The sequence below is a fragment of the Lepus europaeus genome, chromosome 6 (genome assembly GCF_033115175.1).
Source record: "Lepus europaeus isolate LE1 chromosome 6, mLepTim1.pri, whole genome shotgun sequence".
NCBI lineage: Eukaryota > Metazoa > Chordata > Mammalia > Lagomorpha > Leporidae > Lepus > Lepus europaeus.
This window is the reverse complement of record NC_084832.1, coordinates 40,276,953-40,298,555: the sequence shown is the minus strand read 5'-3', so window position 1 is coordinate 40,298,555 and position 21,603 is coordinate 40,276,953. Positions and strand designations below refer to the sequence as shown.

The window sequence follows — 21,603 nt, the reverse complement described above, 5'->3', positions numbered from 1 at the left end:
TTTGAAAAAGTCTGCAGCAAAACAAAAACCTTTTCATTTTGCTTTTCTACAAACTTTCTGAAGTACTATCTTACAATTTCACAGTTACTTGAATTACCAACTTTGTTTTAAAGCCTGAGGCAGTGTTAATAGCACTATCTCCTTTAACTACCAGGGGAAAAGCAATCCATTTTTATCTCAAGCCTAACATGGGTTTTAAATTATACAATATACCTTTAAATAGTTTTCAGTAACATATAATACACATTTTAATATTTACAGGTGTGGCTGGTGCTGTGGCACAGTGGGTAAAGCCACCACCTGCAGTGCCAGCATCCCATATGGGCACCGGTTCACATCCTGGCTGCTCCACTTTTGATCCAGCTCTTTTAATGTACCTCGAAAAGCAGTGGAAGATGCCCCAAAGTGCTTGGGCCCCTGCACCCACAAGGGAGACCCCGAAGAAGCTCCTGGCTTCAGAATGGCACAGCTCCGGCTGTTGCGGCCATGTGGGGAGTGACCCAGGAGATGGAAGACCTGTCTCTTTCTCTCTCTGTCTCTGCCTCTTTGTAACTCTTTCAAATAAATAAATAAATACATCTTTAAAATAAAATAAATGATAAAAAAAAGAAAGGAGCTCTTTTAAAAAAAATACTTACAGGTTATCTGTAGAAACAACTGAATTCACAGAGACATATTAAATCAGAAATAAATGTCAACACCACCAAAATGGCTTTATTTTAGTCATTGACAACATGCACAACACTGCAATTGTATCATAATTTTGCTCAGTTTCTTAAATATTAAGTATGCATTAAAAATATGTTTACATTTAAGAAATGTGACACATTAAAGAAGTCCTCTGTAAACATAATCCCTCAATATATTTTCCCACTATTATTTCACACATAAATAACTTAATCTACAAAGTCATAAATAAAACTACCAATTCTTACAGCCTAGAAATATATACAAATTTTTGAGTAGGACAAAAGTGTTCTCTTTGATTTTTTTAAATAACAACATGTTGTTATTTGCAGTGTTTATTATCAATCAAATGATTTGTCACAAGTTCTTACTGTCTCCCAAACTGTTCTGTCAATGACAGACCACTCAGTGCTATGCATTTAAAAAGTTAAAATGGTCAAATGCCTACATTAAGAGAAAGTTGCGATTTAATTACAAAGTTTTCTTAAATCCATATCAGCTTGTCGGAACAACAGAAAATGGTAACAGGGAATGCTTGTACTATCATTTAAATGGTATTTAACAAAATATAAAATTTGGGAAACAATAAAATCAGATTCAATCCATATTAGTCTTGCAAAAACTTCTACTGAGATTCTGTTACAGGAACAGAACCAACACAATGATAAATTTCCTAAAATTCACTTTTGAATTATCACTTTCATTGGTTAAAACTTTAAGGGTAAAAATAATGACACAAAATGACTTTAGAATGTAATACTTAGAACTCCTGATGCAGAACATTTGATTAGTTTTCTACTTAATGACTAGAAATCTTTAATCTTCAGAAATCATTAAATATCTGTTGAAATATACCACCCATCTAGTGATTTATTAAGTAACCACTCAAGATTTATTCGGTAAACATTCCAATTACTCTTATGTAATAAATGTAAAAAGGAATTTTGCATGCTGGCTATGTTTTGCTTTATACAGTTTTTTTTTTAGGCCTTAATTTATAGGATAACTTCATTTATGTCTAAAATCTAGAAAGAAAACATTCTTAACTACAATTCTCATTAGAGTTAAATGATTCAAATTATTAAGTACTACTAAGCTAAGTAATATTATTTTTAAAATCTAAGTTTCTAAAAATTTTATTTTTCAATCAATACAAAAATGGTCTTGTTCACATTATTATCTGCTCAAAAACTGTTTTAAAAAATAACTATTGTTAAAGAGCAGATTACAATAAATGTTTTCAATGCTCTGATTTTAAAAAAAACAAGATTCTGATATACATAATGAATCTAAATCAAAATTCTCAAATAGTGGCTGAAAGCCTGTCAACTTTCAGCCCAATACAACATAAATCCACAGTTATTACACAAAAACAATTCAAAATTAAAGTTTATAATGGAAATGTCAACAAGTCAACTGCTACACATCTCTACTGATGGGTTCCACTATACTTCAACCAGGCACAGCAGATGTGCACATCTGATAGATAGACTGTTTAGAAAATTAAAGCTATCAGAGCTATAAATAAGGAATACATAAATATGAACACTGCAATGCCAAAGCATTAGGGTAGTTTAAAAAAGTGAATGAGATGAGATGTAAACACACCTGATAGTTCTTTCTGTAAGCTACGTTCCACTGATTTATAAAGCCATAGTTTTATAATTCTTTAAAAAAGGGAAACTTTCCTACACTGCTGCATGCAATAACTTCACTGTTCGTTCTTGACTACAACGCAATCCTCAAATCCTCTTGTAGAGCTTGACACATCTCATCAGGACTTCTCCAGAAAGTCAGCTTGTCATGTTTTCAGCAGTCTAGAACAAGTAAGATTGATTAAATTAAATCCACAGAAAATGAGACATCATGGAGATAAATTTGTCAATACTGCACTGTCATCAACAACTATTCCTCCATGTAGCTAAACCACTTTTACAGTTTTTTACTTTTTTTTTGGGGGGGGGGAAGGAGGGAGAGAGGGAAAGAAGGAGAAGGAGGGAGAGAGGAAAAGAGGGAGAGGGGAAGAGAGCGGGAGGGGCACAGAGGGGGAGAGGAAGAGAGGGAGAGAGGGGGAGAGGGAGAGTGGGAGAGGCACAGAGGGGGAGAGGCAGAGACGGAGAGGGGGAGAGGAAGAGAAGGAGAGAGGGAGAGAGGGAAAGAGGGAGAGTGGGAGAGAGAACCACAAGAGCACTCAAGAGATATCCCCTATCTGTTGGTTTGCTCCCCAAACGCCTGCAAGGGAGCAGAGTTCAAGATGGAAACCCAACCTAGGTTTCCCACCTAAGTGGCAGGGGCCCAACCACTTGAACCCTGCTTCCCAGGGTGTGCATTAGCAGAAAGCTGGAACTGGGAGCCAGAGCCAGGAGGACTAGAACTCAGGCATTCCAATGTCGAATGCAAGCATCCTAGCTGGCATATTTATTGCTGTCTTGAAATGCTTGCCTCCATTTTTTTTTTTTTTTAAATAAACAGGATAGTGGACACTCCAGTAATTTTCATTTTTTACTGCATATCAGGACTATCTTCTGAATTCACTGCTAAAACAAAAGTAGAAAAAAGCTATATCATTTTTGGAGGGGAGGGGTAATTTTTTTTAAAAGATTTATTTATTTTATTCGAAAGGCAGAGTTACAGAGAGGTCTTCCATCCACTGGTTCAATCCCAAAATGGCTGTGACAGCCAGAGCTGAGCCCAATCCAAAGACAGGAGCCAGGAGCTTCTTCTGGGTCCCCCACATGGGTGCAGGGGCCAAAGGACTTGGGCCATCTTCTACTGATTTCCCAGGGCATAGCAGAGAGCTGGATTGGAAGTGGAGCAGCCAGGACTCAAATCAGTGTCTATATGGGATGCCAGCACTGCAGGCAGTGGCTTTACCCACTATGCCACAGCACCAGCCCAGGCATATTATTTTAAATCAAGTTAAGGGTAGATGTAAAAATGTATTGCCACTTGAAAAATTAATCTATTAACCTTTGTTCCCATAGTTTCCATTAGTTTGTCTATTGTTTTATTATATTATATTGTGTATTGTCTTATTATAGTGCAAAATGGGTATTAAGAATGAAAAAGGCTTTTTATGCTATAGATGGCAAAAAAGCAAATGAGAACTAGTGAATATCTGGCTAACCCTGTTTCATCCGACCCCTAACTACTGTATTTTCCGAGATGATTCTGAAGAAATCCCACTGTCATCTTTCATCAATAAATAATTTCAGGGGCCAGCGTTGTGGTATGGTGAAGTCACCACCTGTGATGCTGTCATCCCATATGGGTACCGTTCTTGTGCCAGCTGCTCTACTTCCATTCCAGCTCCCTGCTAATAGCCTCAGGAAAGCAGCAGAGATGGCCTAACTCCTTGGGAGCCTGCTACCCATTAGGGAGACCTGGAAGAACTTCCTGGCTTTAGCCTAGCTCAGCAATGGCCATTGCAGACACTTGGGGAGTGAATCAGTGGATGAAAGACCTCCCCTCTCTCTGTAACTGACTTTTTTTTTTTTTTTGAAGATTTTTATTTATTTATTTGACAGGCAGAGTTAGACAGTGAGAGAGAGAGAGAGACAGAGAGAAAGGTCTTCCTTCTGTTGGTTCACCCCCCTCAAATGGCCGCTGTGCCGATCTGAAGCCAGGAGCCAGGTGCTTCTCCTGGTCTCCCATGCGGGTGCAGGGCCCAAGCACTTCGGCCATCCTCCACTGCCTTCCCGGGCCATAGCAGAGAGCTGGACTGAAAGAGGAGCAGTGGGAACTAGAATCCGGTGCCCATATGGAATGCTGGCGCCGCAGGCAGAGGATTAACCAAGTGACCCATGGCGCCGGCCCCCCTTTTTTTTTTCCGACAGGCAGAGTGGACAGTGAGTGAGAGAGACAGAGAGAAAGGTCTTCCTTTTCCGTTGGTTCACCCCACAATGGCTGCTGCGGCCGGCGCACCTCGCTGATCTGAAGCCAGGAGCCAGGTGCTTCTCCTGGTCTCCCATGCGGGTGCAGGGCCCAAGGACTTGGGCCATCCTCCACTGCACTCCCAGGCCACAGCAGAGAGCTGGCCTGGAAGAGGAGCAACTGGGACAGAATCCAACACCCCAACCATGACTAGAACCCCATGTACCGGCGCCACAGGTGGAAGATTAGCCTATTGAGCCGCGGCGCCGGCCTGTAACTGAATTTTAAATAAATTAATCACTTTCTAAAAAAAGTAGTGACATTATTTCTAGAAAGACATAGAAAAAACCCCAGACCATTATCACACCTAAAAAACTCCTTAATGTCAATATGAAAATACTGTATTAGAAACACAGGAGTTGGGCCATCTTCTACTGCTTTCCCAGGCCAGCTGGACAGGAAGTGGAGCAGCCGGGCCGGGTCTTGAACCAGCACCCATATGGGATGCCGGCACTTCAGGCCAGGGCGTTAACCTGCTGTGCCACAACGCCGGCCACAAAAGAGAAAAAAATTATATATATATATATATATATCTATACTCACACACACACACCAACAGTGGATTCATGGTTTAAAAAATGTTTTATGGCCGGCGCTGCGGCTCAATAGGCTAATCCTCCGCCTAGCGGTGCCAGCACACCGGGTTCTAGTCCTGGTCAGGGCACCGATCCTGTCCCGGTTGCCCCTCTTCCAGGCCAGCTCTCTGCTGTGGCCAGGGAGTGCAGTGGAGGATGGCCCAAGTACTTGGGTCCTGCACCCCATGGGAGGCCAGGAGATGCACCTGGCTCCTGCCATCAGATCAGCGCGGTGCGCCGGTCGCAGCGCGCCAGCCGCGGCGGCCATTGGAGGGTGAACCAACGGCAAAAGGAAGACCTTTCTCTCTGTCTCTCTCTCTCACTGTCCACTCTGCCTGTCAAAAAAAAAAAAAATGTTTTATATGTTTTATAAATATATATGGTTCATCAATGTATTCATGGAATAACAATTTGTTTACACATATACAACAAAAATTACATACATTTATGGGCTACTATGTGATATTTTAATACACACAATGTTTACTGATCAAGGCAGAGTAATAAACATTTATTCTTGATTGACTCTAAAAAAATTTTATTTATTTACTTGAGAGACACAGTTAAGAGACAGAGAAAGAGACAGAGAGGTCTTCCATTCACTGGTCACTCCACAAATGGCTACAAGGCAAGAGCAGGGCCAACTCGAAGCCAGATTCTTCCAGGTCTCCCAGGTGGATCAGAGACCCAAGCACTTTGGCCATCCTCCACTGCTTTCTTAGGTACATCAGCAGAGAGTTGGTTCAGAAGTGGAACAGCCGGGACTCGAACCAGCACCCATATGGGAAGGCAGTAGTACAGGTGGATGCTTAACCTACTATGCCATAGCACTGGCCCCCACTCATATTTTTTATGCAATTAAAACTTGCCTTATTCTATATTCAGAGCTCTTTTATGAAAATCTCTACCAATACTGGAAAAACTAGATAATGCAATATGGAATAAGGATGAAACTTTCTCTTCACAGAGCTAACCTTGTTTTTCTATAGTATAGTCAAGTTCACAGACCTACTTCCCTAAAAAAGTTCCACTGACCTAAAACAGTTCTTACTTCCGTCAATCATTGTAAGTTCCTATATTAGCTTTAGCAACACTCTGCAGGCACACACCTGTTAGCTCCCTAGCTTCAATATCAGTATTGCCTAATTCAAAGAAGACTTGAAATTACATACACAAGTTTTTAAAACGTCAAAGTAACAATCAAATGTGATTTTTCTTGTCCCATTCTATTTTCTTACTAATACTAGAGGTTTTCTGCCCATATACAATGAATAAAACATTTTCACTTCATCTAAGTAAAGCATTACTGTAGCATTCACATTATACAAATGTAGATCTTCCCACACCTATATAGTCTTCTCTCAACTCCAAATTCTAAAACTCCAAAACCCTCATGTTACAGAACTCCCTATCCAGGGAGGGATACATGGAAGTTCTACCCTAAGGTATGAGTAACAATATAGGACATCTGCAAGATAAAAGGCAAAGTTCAGACCCTAGGAACCCATCAGGGTAAAATTCAAAACTCCCTAGTGCTAAAATAGGAGACAGTAATAGGAAAGTAGGTTTTGCCCAGGATTTTTTAAATCGCAGCATGTGGGTGATTACTTACACATAAATGGTAGCAGTGAGATAATACAATTTAATTCAGTGTCAAGAAAGAATCATTTGGGGCCGGCGCTGCGGCATAGCAAGTAAAGCCACCACCTGTAGTGTTAGCATCTCATATGGGCACCAGTTCAAATCCCAGCTATTCCACTTCTGATCCAGCACCCTGCTGATGGCCTGGGTAAGCCACAGAAGATTGCCCAAGTACTTGGGCCCCTGCACCTGTGTGGGAGACCCGGAAGAAGCTCCTGGCTCTTGGCTTTGGATCTGCCCAGCTCTGGTTGTTGTGGCCTCTGCCTCTCTGTAGCTCTGCCTTTCAAATAAGTAACATAAGCAACAAAAAATAAACAATTATTCATAAAATGGGCTTAAGTAGCAGTCTTATTTATGTTGTGAGATATAGAAATAAAGTGGACTCTGCTGCTGTTAAGGAATTTATCTAACTTGGGAGACACACAGATTGCTATTATAAATGATTTAGACAAATCAATATATAAACCTATGAGGCCGGCGCCTTGGCTTAACAGGCTAATCCTCCACCTTGTGGCGCCGGCACACTGGGTTCTAGTCCCGGATGGGGCGCCGGATTCTATCCCGGTTGCCCCTCTTCCAGGCCAGCTCTCTGCTATGGCCCGGGAAGGCAGTGGAGGATGGCCCAAGTCCTTGGGCCCTGCACCCGCGTGGGAGACCAGGAGAAGCACCTGGCTCCAGGCTTCGGATCAGCACGATGTGCCAGCAGCAGCGGCCATTGGAGGGTGAACCAACCACAAAAAGGAAGACCTTTCTCTCTGTCTCTCTCTCTCTCACTATCCACTCTGCCTGTCAAAAATAAATAAATAAATAAAATAAACCTATGAAAGAGAAAAGCAAAATAATTATTAACAGTTCCCTGCAACATGTCTCTGATGGATATTTTACACATTTTAAGATAAAAACAGGGGCTGGCACTGTGGCACAGCCGGTTAATGCCCTAGCCTGAAGTGCCGGCATTCCATATGGGCACCGGTTTGAGACCCGGCTGCTCCACTTCCGATCTAGCTCTCTGTTATGGCCTGGGAAAGCAGTAGAAGATGGCCCAAGTCCTTGGGCCACTGCACCCGCGTGGGAGACCCGGAAGAAGCTCCTGGCTCCTGGCTTTGGATCGGCGCAGCTCTGGCTGTTGTGGCCAATTGGGGAGTAAACCATCAAATGGAAGACCTCTCTCTCTCTCTCTCTCTGTAACTCTTTCAAATAAATAAATAAATCTTAAAAAAAAAAAAAGATAAAAACAGTAAGTACCATACAGTTAAATTCTAAATACTAGGAATTCCAGATAAAGATAACAGAATGCAGCAGGAACTTTTTCTCTTTACCCTATATAATAAAAAAAGAAATAAGCAAAAATGACATAAGCATTTCTTCCCAGAGACCACCTAGGGCAAGAAGAGCAACCTAATGTGTGGCAAGTCTGGAATGGGGTGGTCAAAGAAGGAAAAGTGTGGCTCAGTGCAGCTCTGAACCAACCACTGCCCACCCTGTTCCAACAGCAGCAACAAAGAGAGAAAAGATATTAGTTAATTTGTACATTAGTTAAGCCAGGAAAAAGCAAACTGATTTTTTTTTTAAGGCCAAGTTACACACAGGGGGAGAGATAGAGAAGAAGAGAGAGAGATATATAGAGATATTTCATCTGCTGGTTCACTCCCCAAATGGCCACAATGACTGGAGCTGGGCCAGGCTGAAGCCAACAGCCAGGAGCCTCCCCTGGGTCACCCACATGAGCCCAAGCTTTTAGGTCATCCTCCAATGCCCCTCCTACGTGCATTAGCAGGGAGCTGGATCAGAAGTGGAGCAGCTGGGACTCAAACAAGTGCTCACATGGGCAGCTTTACCTGCTACATTATAATGCTGGCCCTGAATGATTATTTTTTAATTCAGTGGAAGTATATTTTTACTTTTAAAATAGCATGACACGATCTAGAATGATGTTCATGAAAAATTACCACTGCTTATCTCTTGGGTGATTTCTTTGTATTTTCTGATCTCAATACTTTAGAATTATGAGCATATATCATTTTTAACAACAAAAAAATTCTACTTAACATGTCTTCTTTGCTAGAAACTTCTCAGTATCTCCTCCCTTCCCTCCAAACTAATGAAAAGCTGGTATTATTGGTTTTGGATCAAGGGAGAAATGCTTTTTGGAGGTTTTGGATATGTGCGAGACTTCTCTTTCAGTTCAAAATTGTCAACACTTTCTGATTTTGTTCATCGTAATTACTGATTTTCTCTCCCACATCTCACTACTGGATGTGGAAAAACCAGTATTCTAAAAGCTGAAAGGCTATGTTAAATAGGTACTTCTGAACCTCCTATTCTAAAAACTTGGGTTGTATACTGCCCCAGGAAATGTTATGATATGTGCCAGCTACCTGCCCCAGCTAGGTTTATTTGACTTGAATTCAGTTATAGCACTCACACTGTAGCGCAGCATAACACAAAAATTTCTTGATGTTCTCTTACAAAATGGAGCATAACACAGCAAAAATTCTTACAGTTGTGTAAGATGTATATTACATAAACCTCCCTCTGTTAGAATTTCAGAAACAAACATACTGAAGAAGAAATATACTATACTCACATAGATATTAATTATTATAAGATACTGTTGTTCTCCTTTGTGCTAGAAACGTGATTTTAAAAATATACAGTTAATGAAATTAAAAACCTTGCATCTAAGCATTCATATTAAGAATATTTAAAGGGCTATCAATCAAAAAGAAAATAATAGACAACACAGGAAGATATAGACGTGACTCAGCAACTTTACTTCTAGATACACACCTAACATAAATGCACGCAGACATGCAGCAACAGACATGGATAACAATGCTCAAAACAGCATTACCTGGATTAGCCCAACAAAATATAACATAACCTAATTATCTATTTATGGTAGAGACGGTAAGTAAATTGCAGTGTATCTGTACAACAGAACACACTACAGTGAAAAGGAATGCTTTTCAGCTATATGCAATGTAAGTGAACCTGGTAGACACAATGTTAAATCAAGAATGCAGTAATGGAGCCGGCGCTGTGGTATAGCGGGTAAAGCCACCGCCTGCAGTGCCGGCATCCCATGTGGGCACCAGTTCGAAAACCAGCTGCTCCACTTCCAATCCAACTCTCTGCTATGGCTTGGGAAAGCAGTAGAAGATGGCCCAAGTCCTTGGGCCCCTGCACCCGCATGGGAGACCTGGAAGAAGCTTCTGGCTCCTGGCTTCAGATTGGCGCAGCTCTGGCCACTGCAGCCAACTGGGGAGTGAACCAGCGGATGGAAGACCCTCTCCCTCTTTCTGTATCTCTGACTTTCAAATACATACAATAAATCTTTAGGAAAAAAAAAAAAAAGAATCCAGTAAAAGTGAATGTTATAACAAAGATTTTAGATACAGTTCAAATATGCTACAAACTACAGTGTTTAGAGATTCATGTTTAGTTAGGAAAACAGTTATGAGAATGTATTGGGACTTGCGCTGTGACACAGTGGGTTAAGCTATCAGAAGCCACCAGCTAAAATTTTTCCAGCTGGTTCTTCTTTTTCCAATCTATCCATTATCCAATTCCAAATCCATTTCCATGTTCTAAATTATTTGTTTTAACAGCACCCTACTTCCCTCTACTAAAATTGATAGGACACTGTGAAGGTTGCCATAACAAAGTTCTATAAACTGGGTGGTCTAAAATACAAATCTATTCTTTTACAGTTCTGAAGCCAGAGGTCCACAATCAAGGTGTCAGCTAGACCATAATCTCTGGAGGCTCCAGGTGGGGATCCTTCCTTCCCTATTCCTAGCTTCTGGTGGCTGCCAAAAAAAAAGCCTTGCTTTTCTTGGCTTGTACATTCATTCATTTCTAATTCTGTCTCCACTGTCACACAGCCTTCAACCTACTGTGTCTTCCCATGGTACTGTCTCTGTATCTGCACCCAGATTTCCCTAAGTCTATAAGGACACCCAATTATTGGATCAGACCTACCCTAATCTAGCACATGACATCTCCATTTGACTGCTTCAGCAAAGACAATATTCCTAAATAAGATCATTTTCAATGAAACTCAATAAAGGGCGGGATGGGAGAGGGAGAAGGGAGGGCCACGGGAGGGAGGGAGGTTGGGGGGGAAGCCACAACAATACAAAAGTTGCACTTTGTAAATTCACATTTATGAAATAAAAAAAAATCATTTTCATCTGTACCAGGATTTAGGCCATGAATATTTTTAAAGGCACTCAACACGAAGGAAAATTCTAAGCACAGATAAAGACTTCTGATATACGGCCTAAATAGGAGTGTTAATTGTTAAATCAACAAGAGGAATCACTGTGTACTTGCTCCCCACGTAGGACCTCTGTCCTTAATGAGTTCTACTGTGAGAATTAACTGTAAAAACTGTTTTCAAACAGTACTTTATACTTTGTGTGGGGGTGGGGGGTGCAAATTGTTGAAATCTTTACTTAGTATAGAGTTGGCCTTCTGTATATAAAGTTAATTAAAATGAATCTTAATGAAGAATAGGATGGGAAGAGGGAGTAGGACGTGGGACGGGAGTAGGGGTGGGAGGGCAGGTATGGGACGAAGAGTTGCTATACTCCTAAAGCTGTACCTATGAGATTTACATTCATTAAATAAAAGCTTTCTTAAAAAAAGAAAAGATAATATGGCCTATAAAATATTAAATTCAGCTTTTAGAATTTGTCCTGATGGTGTTGGAAATTAGTTTAGCATCGCTCAACTAAGATCTTCCATATAACTGCATCATCAATTATTTTCTAATCAAAAGTACCACGATTTAGAATTAAACAAATCTCTAACCTTTAGTGCTTCAGTAGCCTTGCGAAGCTCCTTAATAACCGATGATAAAGCTTCTGGGTTAATTCCTTGTTCACAAAGCCGCACACATATAGACAGTGTTTCCATATCTAAGCCAGTATTCAAAATTCTTGAAATCTCAAGCAGAACTGAAAAACAATTAAGAAAGCATTTTTTTAAATTTATATTTTAAAATATATAATAATTTTATTTTTTATTCATATATTACTATACAATACCAAGGATTTAGCATAGGATTCTGGAACTTGGAAATAACATAATACTATCGTCCCCTTAACTAGCTTTAAAAATTCCTGTTTTTGGCCAGTGCTGTGGCTCAATAGGCTAATCCTCCGCCTGCAGCGCTGGCACCCTGGGTTCTAGTCCCAGTCAGGGCGCCGGATTCTGTCCTGGTTGCTCCTCTTCCAGTCCAGCTCTCTGCTGTGGCCTGGGAGTGCAGTGGAGGATGGCCCAAGTCCTTGGGTCCTGCGCCCACATGGGAGACCAGGAGAAGCACCTGGCTCCTGGCTTCGGATCAGCGAGGTGCGCTGGCTGGCTTTGGATCAGCGAGGTGCGCTGGCTGCAGCGCACCAGCCGCAGCGGACATTGGAGGGTGAACCAACGGCAAAGGAAGACCTTTCTCTCTGTCTCTCTCTCTCTCACTGTCCACTCTGCCTGTAAAAAAAAAAAAAAAAAAAAACCACCAAAACACCAAATTCCTGTTTTATGGAATACCACACTTAGCCAGTCTATTATTTAAGAGTTAGGAAGCTCTCATGTCTCCCTTATTCAAATAATATTGTCAAAAAATAGATTTGGATCTATTGTAAGAAGCACTACTCAGCCAGTAAAATACCCTTTTTTTCTTTAAAAAAAAAAAAAAAAAGCTTTTTGTTTGAAAGCCGCAGTTACAGAGAGGGAGAGATACAGAAGCAGAAACAGAAGTCTTCTATTGCTGGTTCACTCCCCAAATGGTTGCAACAGCCAGGGCTGGGCCAGACAGAAGCCAGGAGCAAAGAGCTTCGTCTGAGTCACCCATGTGGGTGGGTGCAGGGGCCCAAGCACTTTGGCCATCTTCTGCTGCTTTCCCAGGTGCATCAGCAGGGAGCTGGATCAGAAGTGGAGCAGCCAGGACTTGAACAAGCACCCATACAGAATTCCAGCACTGCAGATAGCCACAGAGCCAGCCCATAAAATACGTATTTTAGGATTCAAGAGTGCTTAGAAACTTCTACAACAATATCACAAATTATCGGAGTCTAATAATAAAAATAAAGCTTGTATTTTCTAACTTCATTTTTATAGCACTACACATTATGTGGTTTATAAAAATTTTCTGTCTTTGATGCAAGCAGCACTAGCATAGAGAATCTAGGAGTCCAAAACGATTTTTTTCAAGAATCCCTTCCATTCCAGGGTGTAAATATATTAATTCTACTGGACCCTGACTTACGGTTGCTGTTTCCCAGAATGTGTTTAGAATGTTTTAAGCATGTTATCTATTGTTTCCTATATTTTTTCCCTTGACATTATGCTTATTAAGTTGCTACCTACGTAAAGATCATACTCACCAGAATTCTCTTCGAGCTCCTGAAAGTTTATTTCTTCCCTCCTACTCCATAAACACATTTTTAATTTCCTTGAGTTTGGATAGAAGGTAGGACCTAATTTTTCCTCCCAGAAATAAGTCAGCTGCCCCAATATAATTTATTGAATGACCTTTTAACCACTCAACTGAGATGCTAGATTTATCACATAGTAGATAAACCCCACACTAATTTTATATTACATGCAAGAAGTTAGATTCCTTTGCTACTATTCATTTATATAAACCCTTTTATTCTCTGGGTGAACTTAGAATCTTTCATCAATCCACAAACAAAACAAATTTGATTTGGATTCTGATTTTAATTGCATGAAAACTACATATTATTTTTGAAGGACAAGTTAACAGTATTTATTTTGTCTTTCATTAAGCCCTTCTGAAAATTTTTCTATTATTCATAATGTTCATGATTTGGGCTCATTCTACTTTTCCACATTAGACATTCATTTTCATCTCAGAGTTCAATTTAAGTCTTTAAAATACATGTTTTGTCTTCCATGCTCATACTATACTTTTTGAATACAAGGAGTACAGTTCTAATGCTCTTGTCTAATTCTACCATCTGTGTTATCTCTGGGTCTATTTCAATTGATTGACATTTTTTCTCCTCATCACAGGTCACTTTTTTAACTGCTTTGCATATCTGGTAATCTTTAATTAGATGCCAGGTGGTGTTCATTTTATTTGGTTGGGTGCTAGGCATTTTTGTATTTCTTTTTAAAATGGATTAGACAGATCTTTCATCCACGGTTTACTCCCAAATGCCTGTAACTTTCAAGGCCAGGCCATGTTGAAGCCAGGAACCAGGAACTTCATCTGGGTCTTCCCCCACTGAATGGCAAGAACCCAAGAACTTGGGTCATGATATTCTGTCTCCCAGGTGCATCAAGAGGAAGCTAGATGGGAAGCTCCAAGTAGCCAGGACTTGAACCAGTCACTCCAAAACAGGTTGTAGGACCCAAGTGTGGCTTTACCTATTGTGCCAAAACACCTGTCCCAGACATTTTTATATTCTGTATATATTCTTGAGCTAAAAGATACTTTATCTGTGAATAGTTTAATTCTTTTGGGGTCTTATTTTTCAGATTTGTTAGGCAGAACCAAAATCCTGTTTAGTGTGGAGTAAATTGCTTCCCACTACTGAGGCAGGGCACTTCTGAGAAGCCTACCAACATCTGGTGAATTATCTATTTTTCATTCTGGCTGGTAGATACTGGCACTATTCTCTATCCTGTCTGAGCATGGTGTACTGTTCTTTCTAATCCTCTGGGAAGGTTTTTCACCCAGCTTTCTGGGTACTTTTCTCATATACATGCTAATCAATACTGCGCTGAACATTCATGGGGGGACTCTTCTACAGATCTCCAGAATTCTCTGTACAGCTCTCTTCCTTCAGGTACACTACAAACTCTACCTGCCTCGGTCTCCCTGGCCTCGTAGGTTCCTTGTGTGCACTTCAGGTCGTCCACTAAGTCCCACCAGGGATCTCTAGCCACACTGCAGTCTGAAACTCTCTGAGGGCAGCAAGCTCTATGACCACACAGCTTGCTCCACTGTGCCCTGTCTCAGGGATTATTGTCCTTTGATGCCTGATGTGCAGTGTCCTGAGTGCCACTGTCTGTATGTTTGACCTGGGTTTTATTGGTTGCTTCAAGTCAGAGAGCAACCTCTGTCCCTGTCAATCTGGCTTGTCTGACAGCTGACATTTTCATTTCTTCAGTTTTTAAATTCCAGTTTACTGAACACTTTGCTCTTCATTTGTATCTGCTGAATTTATTTCAATGACTGTGTTCTGGATTTCTAATTCCTTCCTAACACCCTCTCTTCATAATCACTTTTTCCTGTTTCATAAATAAATGCCTACTTATAACCCTTCCCTACTTCATGGCTGGCTCTCATATCTAGTTAAGGCTATATTATAAAAACTGTTTTTGAGATTTTTCTCTTATATCTATTTTTGGGAGAATAAGCAAGCAGCAAAAGATAGTAGGGTTAACTGGGTAATCTCCAGAGCCAGACAAGCTGGGTTCAAATCCAGCTTTCTTATTTACTGTGCAAGTTAAACTTACTGTAACTTTAATTCATGATTCTACAAAATGGAGATAATAGTACTTATTTTATGCAACTGATGTGCAGATTAAAGGATATATTTAAGAATGGTGCCTGGCACATGCAGCACTATGAGTTACTAGCTACCACTACTACTTTCTCTTTCTTGCCCACCGCAAAATCTACTTAATTTTCTATTTCAGTTATTTACTTTTTTAAAAGTCTACCTTAGGTGCTTTGTGATTCTTGGATAAAACTTACCTTCCATAGAGGATTTCTCTCAGATGTCATAAATTGGGAACATGTTATTGGACAGTATTCCTCACCCTGTTCTCAGCACCCTAGGTTAGGCCTCATAGAAGCTTCTTAGCTCTGGACCCAGAAGACACATGGCAGATGCCACTCCACCCCTGACCATAGCAGATGGGACATCTCTGACTCCCAGCTTCACTCAGGCAAGGCAGCATGTTTCATCAGCTTCTCTTCCCAGCCTCCTGCTGCGGTTCCCGTTGGGGAAACCACTCTCTAATCAATGGAGACTTCTTTTTGCTTTCTGAAAATGGCCACATTGATAATTACCAACACTTTATTATTTCCTATAATTCTTACATGATTGGATCAAAACGTTTCAGCAAGTGCTCAATCTGCCTTATTTAATATTAATTTTCTTTAACTTTTTGTACATAGGTTCTACTTCATGCTCGCACATTCTAAGTGGTTACCGCTGATATGTCTAATAGCTTTTTAGTTGACTGACTTGTATTTTTTAATCAGATGATTATTTCCCCTACAAATAAATTTTGTCTCTTTTTTAATAATCTTTTTTTCCTTATCCTCTGCTATTTGGCAAAGCCTTAAAAATCAGTATTTGAAAAAAAGTGATCTGGAATATATTAATAATGATGTTGGTTTCATATTGCTAACCTGTACTTGAAAAAAATGATACTAATAGCTTTTCATCAATGACTGAAATGATCACATAGCTTTTCTCTCCTTTGAAGTAATGCATTACTTTGACAGACTTCCTAACTGCATCTAAAGAACAGTGACCTTGGAAAATCCTTACTTTTACAGGAAGGGGTTAGTAAACCAGCTCTCACTGGGACTATGTTACCAGAAGTCTGAGAAACAGCCTAAGGAAAGAGCACTGGATGCACAGCCTTGCATTCTTGGTTTACAGAGCAAGTAAGTCCAGGTATGTTGGGAGCCTATTGCTGACTTCAAAGTCCTCACCTGAGTGACACTGTATCGACTTCCAATGCTGGGTTAAAAGAGGCAATGGGGGCCCGCGCTGTGGCGCAGCAGGTTAAAGCCCTAGCCTGAAGTGCCAGCATCCCATATGGACGCAGGTTCTAGTCCCGGCTGCTCCTCTTCCAATCCAGCTCTCTGCTTTGGCCTGGGAAAGTCCTAGGGCCCCTGCACCCACGTGGGAGACCAGAAGCTCCTGGCTCGGGCTTCAGACTGCGCAGCTCTGGCCACTGCGGCCATAAATCTGGGAGTAAACCAGTGGATGGAAGACCTCTCTCTCTGTTTCTACCTCTCTCTGTAACTCTTAAAAAAAAAAAAAAAAAAAAAAAAAAAAAGGCAATGTAGGAGTGGGCACACTGTCTAGTACACCTTCCTTATCAGAGTGCCTAGGTTCAGTATCTGGCTATAGTGCTTCAACTCCGATTTCCTGCTAATGCAGACTCTAGGAGGCAACAGTGATGGCTCAAGGAACTGGATTCCTACAGACCTCAGGAGGTCTAGACTGTGGTCCCAGCGCAGCCCCAGTGGTTGTGGGTATTTAGGGAGTGAACCAGCCGGCAGATGAGTGTTCTATCGCCCTACCCCAACAACCACAAGAGGATAATGTAGTTTCCTACTGGCTCTCCATTGATATCCCGTATCTCGAACCCAGCCACCAAATGTGGCTCTTCAGTCTACCAACATTAACATCAACAAGCAGCTATGTGAATAAGCAAGCCCTGAGATGACTCCAGACAGAGAGTATCTAAATAGAATACATGAGAGACTCAGTAACACCCACCTAGATGAGCCAGATCAGCACCCAAAACTATGAGATAAGAAACTTTGGTTGTTTAATGTCACTAGGTTTGGGTCATTCCATCACACAGCAACTGATAACTGGAACATGTACTATGACCCTATTCCAATTCTATCGTTATCACCATTGCCACCAACTCTTCCTGACAATCTCCTTGTTCTCTCACTTGTTCTCTCCTTGGTAGACCGCTACCTACAAATGTCACACTCGTGCCTGATGTCACTGCCCTTTGCTCATGCTTTTCTGCTCTGCTTGTCCTCTTCCTCTTTCGCTGGATGCTGTCTTTCAGGTCTACCTCAGTTCTAGTACTTCTTCCTTTAAGCTTTCTTTAACATATTTAAAGTAGTATATTAATTCGAGAGGAATAGAGAGAGTGCACAATTCCATCTACCAATTCACTCTCCAAATGCTTGGCAATGGCTGGGGTGAGGCTAGGCTGGGATCAGAGCTGGGACGCCATTCTAGCTCTTTCACCCAGCCATTCTAGCTCTTTCACATAGGTGACAGAAGAGTTACTCTGAGGCATCACCACTGCCTCCCAGTCTGCATTCGTGGAAAGCTAGTCAGCGGCTGGGGTGGGAACTCAAATCCAGTCTCTTGATGCAGGACTTCGGTATCTTAAGGGCTAGGCTAAATATCTAATCCCTATTCTTTTTTTTTTTTTTTAAATTTATTTATTTGAAAGAGTTACAGAGAGAGAGAGAGAGAGAGAGAGAGAGAGAAAGTCTTCCATCTGATGGTTCACTCCCCAATTGGCTGCAACGGCTGGAGCTACGCCAATCCGAAGCCAGGATCCAGGAGCCTCCTCCGGGTCTCCCACGTGGGTGCAGGGGCCCAAGGACTTGGGCCATCTTCTACTGCTATCCCGGGCCATAGCAGAGAGTTGGACAGTAGGTGGAGCAGCTGGGCTTCGAACCGGCACCCATATGGGATGCCAGCGCTTCAGGCCAGGGCGTTAACCCACTGTGCCACAGTGCCGGCCCTTAAGCTTTCTTTTAAACTTACAATAATCTTTACTTCCTATCTTTACAAACTGTCTATAATCAATACTATCTCTTTAGTGCCTACTGTGTACTTGGTGCCCATGTATATATTGTGCATATAACTCTACTACTGGAATTACAACTGTAAACAAGACAAATTATCTGAGGTGTCACAGATACCACAGTCTAGGAGGCAGCATATGTTAAAATAAATTCCAACTATGACAAATAAAAGAAAGGAATAGTGTACTTCTGAAACAAGTTACAAGGGCATCTTACCAAGTCTGGAAGTGTACAATATTTAGCAAAGACTTGTCTGAAGCCATGACACTTAAGTCTCGACTTAAAGGGCCAGAAGAAATCAACCAGACTAATGCAGAGGCAGGGTGAAGAGCGGTAGCGAAGACAGCTTGTGCAATGGCTCCTACACTAGAGGACAGCTGCTAAGTCCACAGACTTAAATGGCTAATGTGAAAGTAAGTAAGGCAGAGGATGGGTGTAAAACGTAAATCCACTGAGGCCCTAGTAGCAGGGCTGGTGTTTTGGCACAGGTTAAGCTGCATTTTGCAAAGAAGGCATCTCGTACTGGAGTTCTCCACTGCTCCCCATTCACGTGCCAGGGAAGGCAGATGATGGCTCAAGGACTTGGGTCTCTGCCACCCATACAGGAGACCTAGATGGAATTCCCAGCTTATGGCTTTGGCCTGACCTGGTCCAGCCCTGCCATCTCTCACTGACTTTCAAATAAAAAAATAAATGTTTTAACTATTTTTAAAAAAGAAATTGGGTGGGGTGGAGGGCAGCACTGTGGCATAGCAGGTAAAACCGCTGCCTGCAGTGCCAGCATCCCATACTGGCGCCGGTTCGAGTCCCGGCAGCTCCACTTTCGATCCAGTTCTCTGCTGTGGCCTGGAAAAGCAGTACAAGATGGCCCAAGTCCTCGGGCTCCTGCACCTGTATGTGAGACCCGGAAGAAGCTTCTGGCTCCTGGCTTCAGATCAGCGCAGCTCTGGCCACTGTACCCAACTGGGGAGTGAACCAGCAGATGGAAGACCTCTCTCTCTGCCTCTCCTCTCTCTATGTAACTCTGACTTTCAAATAAATAAATAAATCTTTAAAAAAAAAATTGGGGGAAGTCACTGGAAAATAATAAAATGGGGAATATACAATGATCAGATCAGCATTAAAAAGAAAAAAAAAAAAACTTTGGCTGAATATGTAACGGGATTTGGAAAATGGCAGAGCACCTGAGGCAAGGAAGTCCAGTTATTATAATGTTGGTGAAAGACTAGTGATAGGAGAGATTAAGACAAGTGGTCAAATCTGAGATGAGTGAAAAATTGAAAAGACTTAATGAATAACTGGATTGGATTTACTCCGCTGACAGGGCCTTGCAAAGCGGGTCAAATGAGGTGAATACACTGTGGACTCTCTTAACCTCTCCTCTGTATGATGCATTTCTTAAATTCACTATCTGATTAAGTATAAGGTAGTACTACACCGAAGCCTTTGGGAGCCTACAGCTATATAAATGAGGAACTCAAGGACAGCTAACAGAGAAGACAGGCTGGACCCAAGGCCTCAGCCTCTCCATCCTGTTAAAAATAGAAAAGAAACACTCCTGCTGGCACTGTGGCGCAGGTTATCCCATATGGGTGCCGGCTCAAGTCCCGGCTGCTCCACTTCTGATCCAGCTCTCTGCTATGGCCTGGGAAAGCAGTACAAGATGGCCCAAGTCCTTGGGCCCCTGCACCTGTGTGGGAGACCTGGAAGAAGCTCCTGGCTCCTGGCTTCGGATTGGCGTTGGGGAGTGAACCATCGAATGGAAGACCTCTCTCTCTCTGCCTCTCCTCTTAACTCTGACTTTCAAATAAATAAATAAATTAAAAAAAAAAAATAGAAACACTGACTTCCAAGGAAAGATACAATATAATATTACTTATACAGAAATCCTCATGTACATAAATCTAAATCCACTTATAAAATTGGTATGCCATGACACATCAATGAGGATGGAAAAATAGGCTGGATGTCGTGTTATAAAAGAAAATTCTCAGAAAACCAGCAAAGTAGATACTGGATGAGTAAGAAACGAATGCAAAGTCTCTACTAGTGTTAGGCGAGTCTCTGAAGAGGAGAGCAGCAGCCAATGCAGAACAGTCAGAAGCCTTCACCAGAAACTCTTACATGGAGGGACTGATAGCAAATGGGCCTTCCAGTGACCCAAACAGAGTAGGAAGCCTGACACTACCTAGTGAGGATTCCACAGCGGTCTCTTTTTCACAGAGATGGAAAATACCCTGGCAGACTGCAAACAGGACCTAGGACTATTTAACAGCACTCAAATCCTCTCACGCAAGGAGGCTGCAACATCAAACCCCTCTTCCCCAAAATCGATCCTCGATCTGCCTTTATCTGCTTTGTCTTTAAATGATCACAGTAACCCTCCTTCCTGCATGCTCCAGGGGAGGGAGGCGGAGTGGTGAGAACACGCTTAAAGATGTCGCAGCAGCTTGTCCAAACTCACCACCAGAGCGTGTACAGGAAGGGCCGACATCAGGGCGTAAGGGTGACTAGACACTTGGTCCACCACCCATGTGGAAGCTAGGCCGCCACGTGCCTCGGGGTGCCCGCGACGACGCCCACCGCATCCGGACACGCGTCACCCGCTCCAACACCCGACGGGGGCGACTCCAGTAACAGACATCTAAACAGCGCCTGTCCCCGCTGTGCCAGGGGAAGGGGCCTCTGCGGTGGCCACGCACACGCGGCCCACGTCCGCGCAGACTTCCGGCCGAAGCGTTCCGCCGACACCGGACGCGCGCGGGAAGCGGAGTGGGCGCGGCGCGCGAGCAACGACCCAGCAGCGGAGAGACAACTCTCCAGCGACGGGACCAGCAGCCTTGCGGCCCCGGCGAATCGCTTTCCGGGATCTTCCAAGATGCCCGTCGGGGCGGGAAGGCGACCTCAAGTCCTCCACCGGGCTGTCCTCCGCCTGGGGGCCTGGGCCAGGTAAAGAGGCCACAAGGGACACTCACCGTCCATGGTCTCCCTCACTGCGTTCAGATTCGCCGCCGCGGCCGCCCCCGCCGCCCCGGAGCCGCTACTACTCGCCATGGCCGAGGCCGAGGGAGGCGGCTGCGGGCCCGACCCGGAACTGGAGCGCCTGGCAATCACACCGCGCGTCGCCCGCTCACGCCGGGCAGGCTCCGCCCCTCGCGCTCGGCGCCGGCGTGCGGCTGCGTGGATTTGAATTTGGAGCCTCGT

General features: G+C 42.6%; 1 protein-coding gene across 1 annotated transcript; it reads right to left on the bottom strand.

The window, feature by feature from the left end:
- Window positions 1–688: 688 nt before the first annotated feature.
- Window positions 689–21,498, bottom strand: MZT1 (mitotic spindle organizing protein 1). Its single transcript, XM_062195304.1, has 3 exons — window positions 21,375–21,498; window positions 11,655–11,800; window positions 689–2,504 (listed from the first exon to the last, which is right to left on the bottom strand). Exons 1-3 carry the CDS (start codon window positions 21,451–21,453, stop codon window positions 2,481–2,483), a joined length of 249 nt encoding a protein of 82 aa, XP_062051288.1. The 5' UTR covers window positions 21,454–21,498; the 3' UTR covers window positions 689–2,480.
- Window positions 21,499–21,603: the final 105 nt, after the last annotated feature.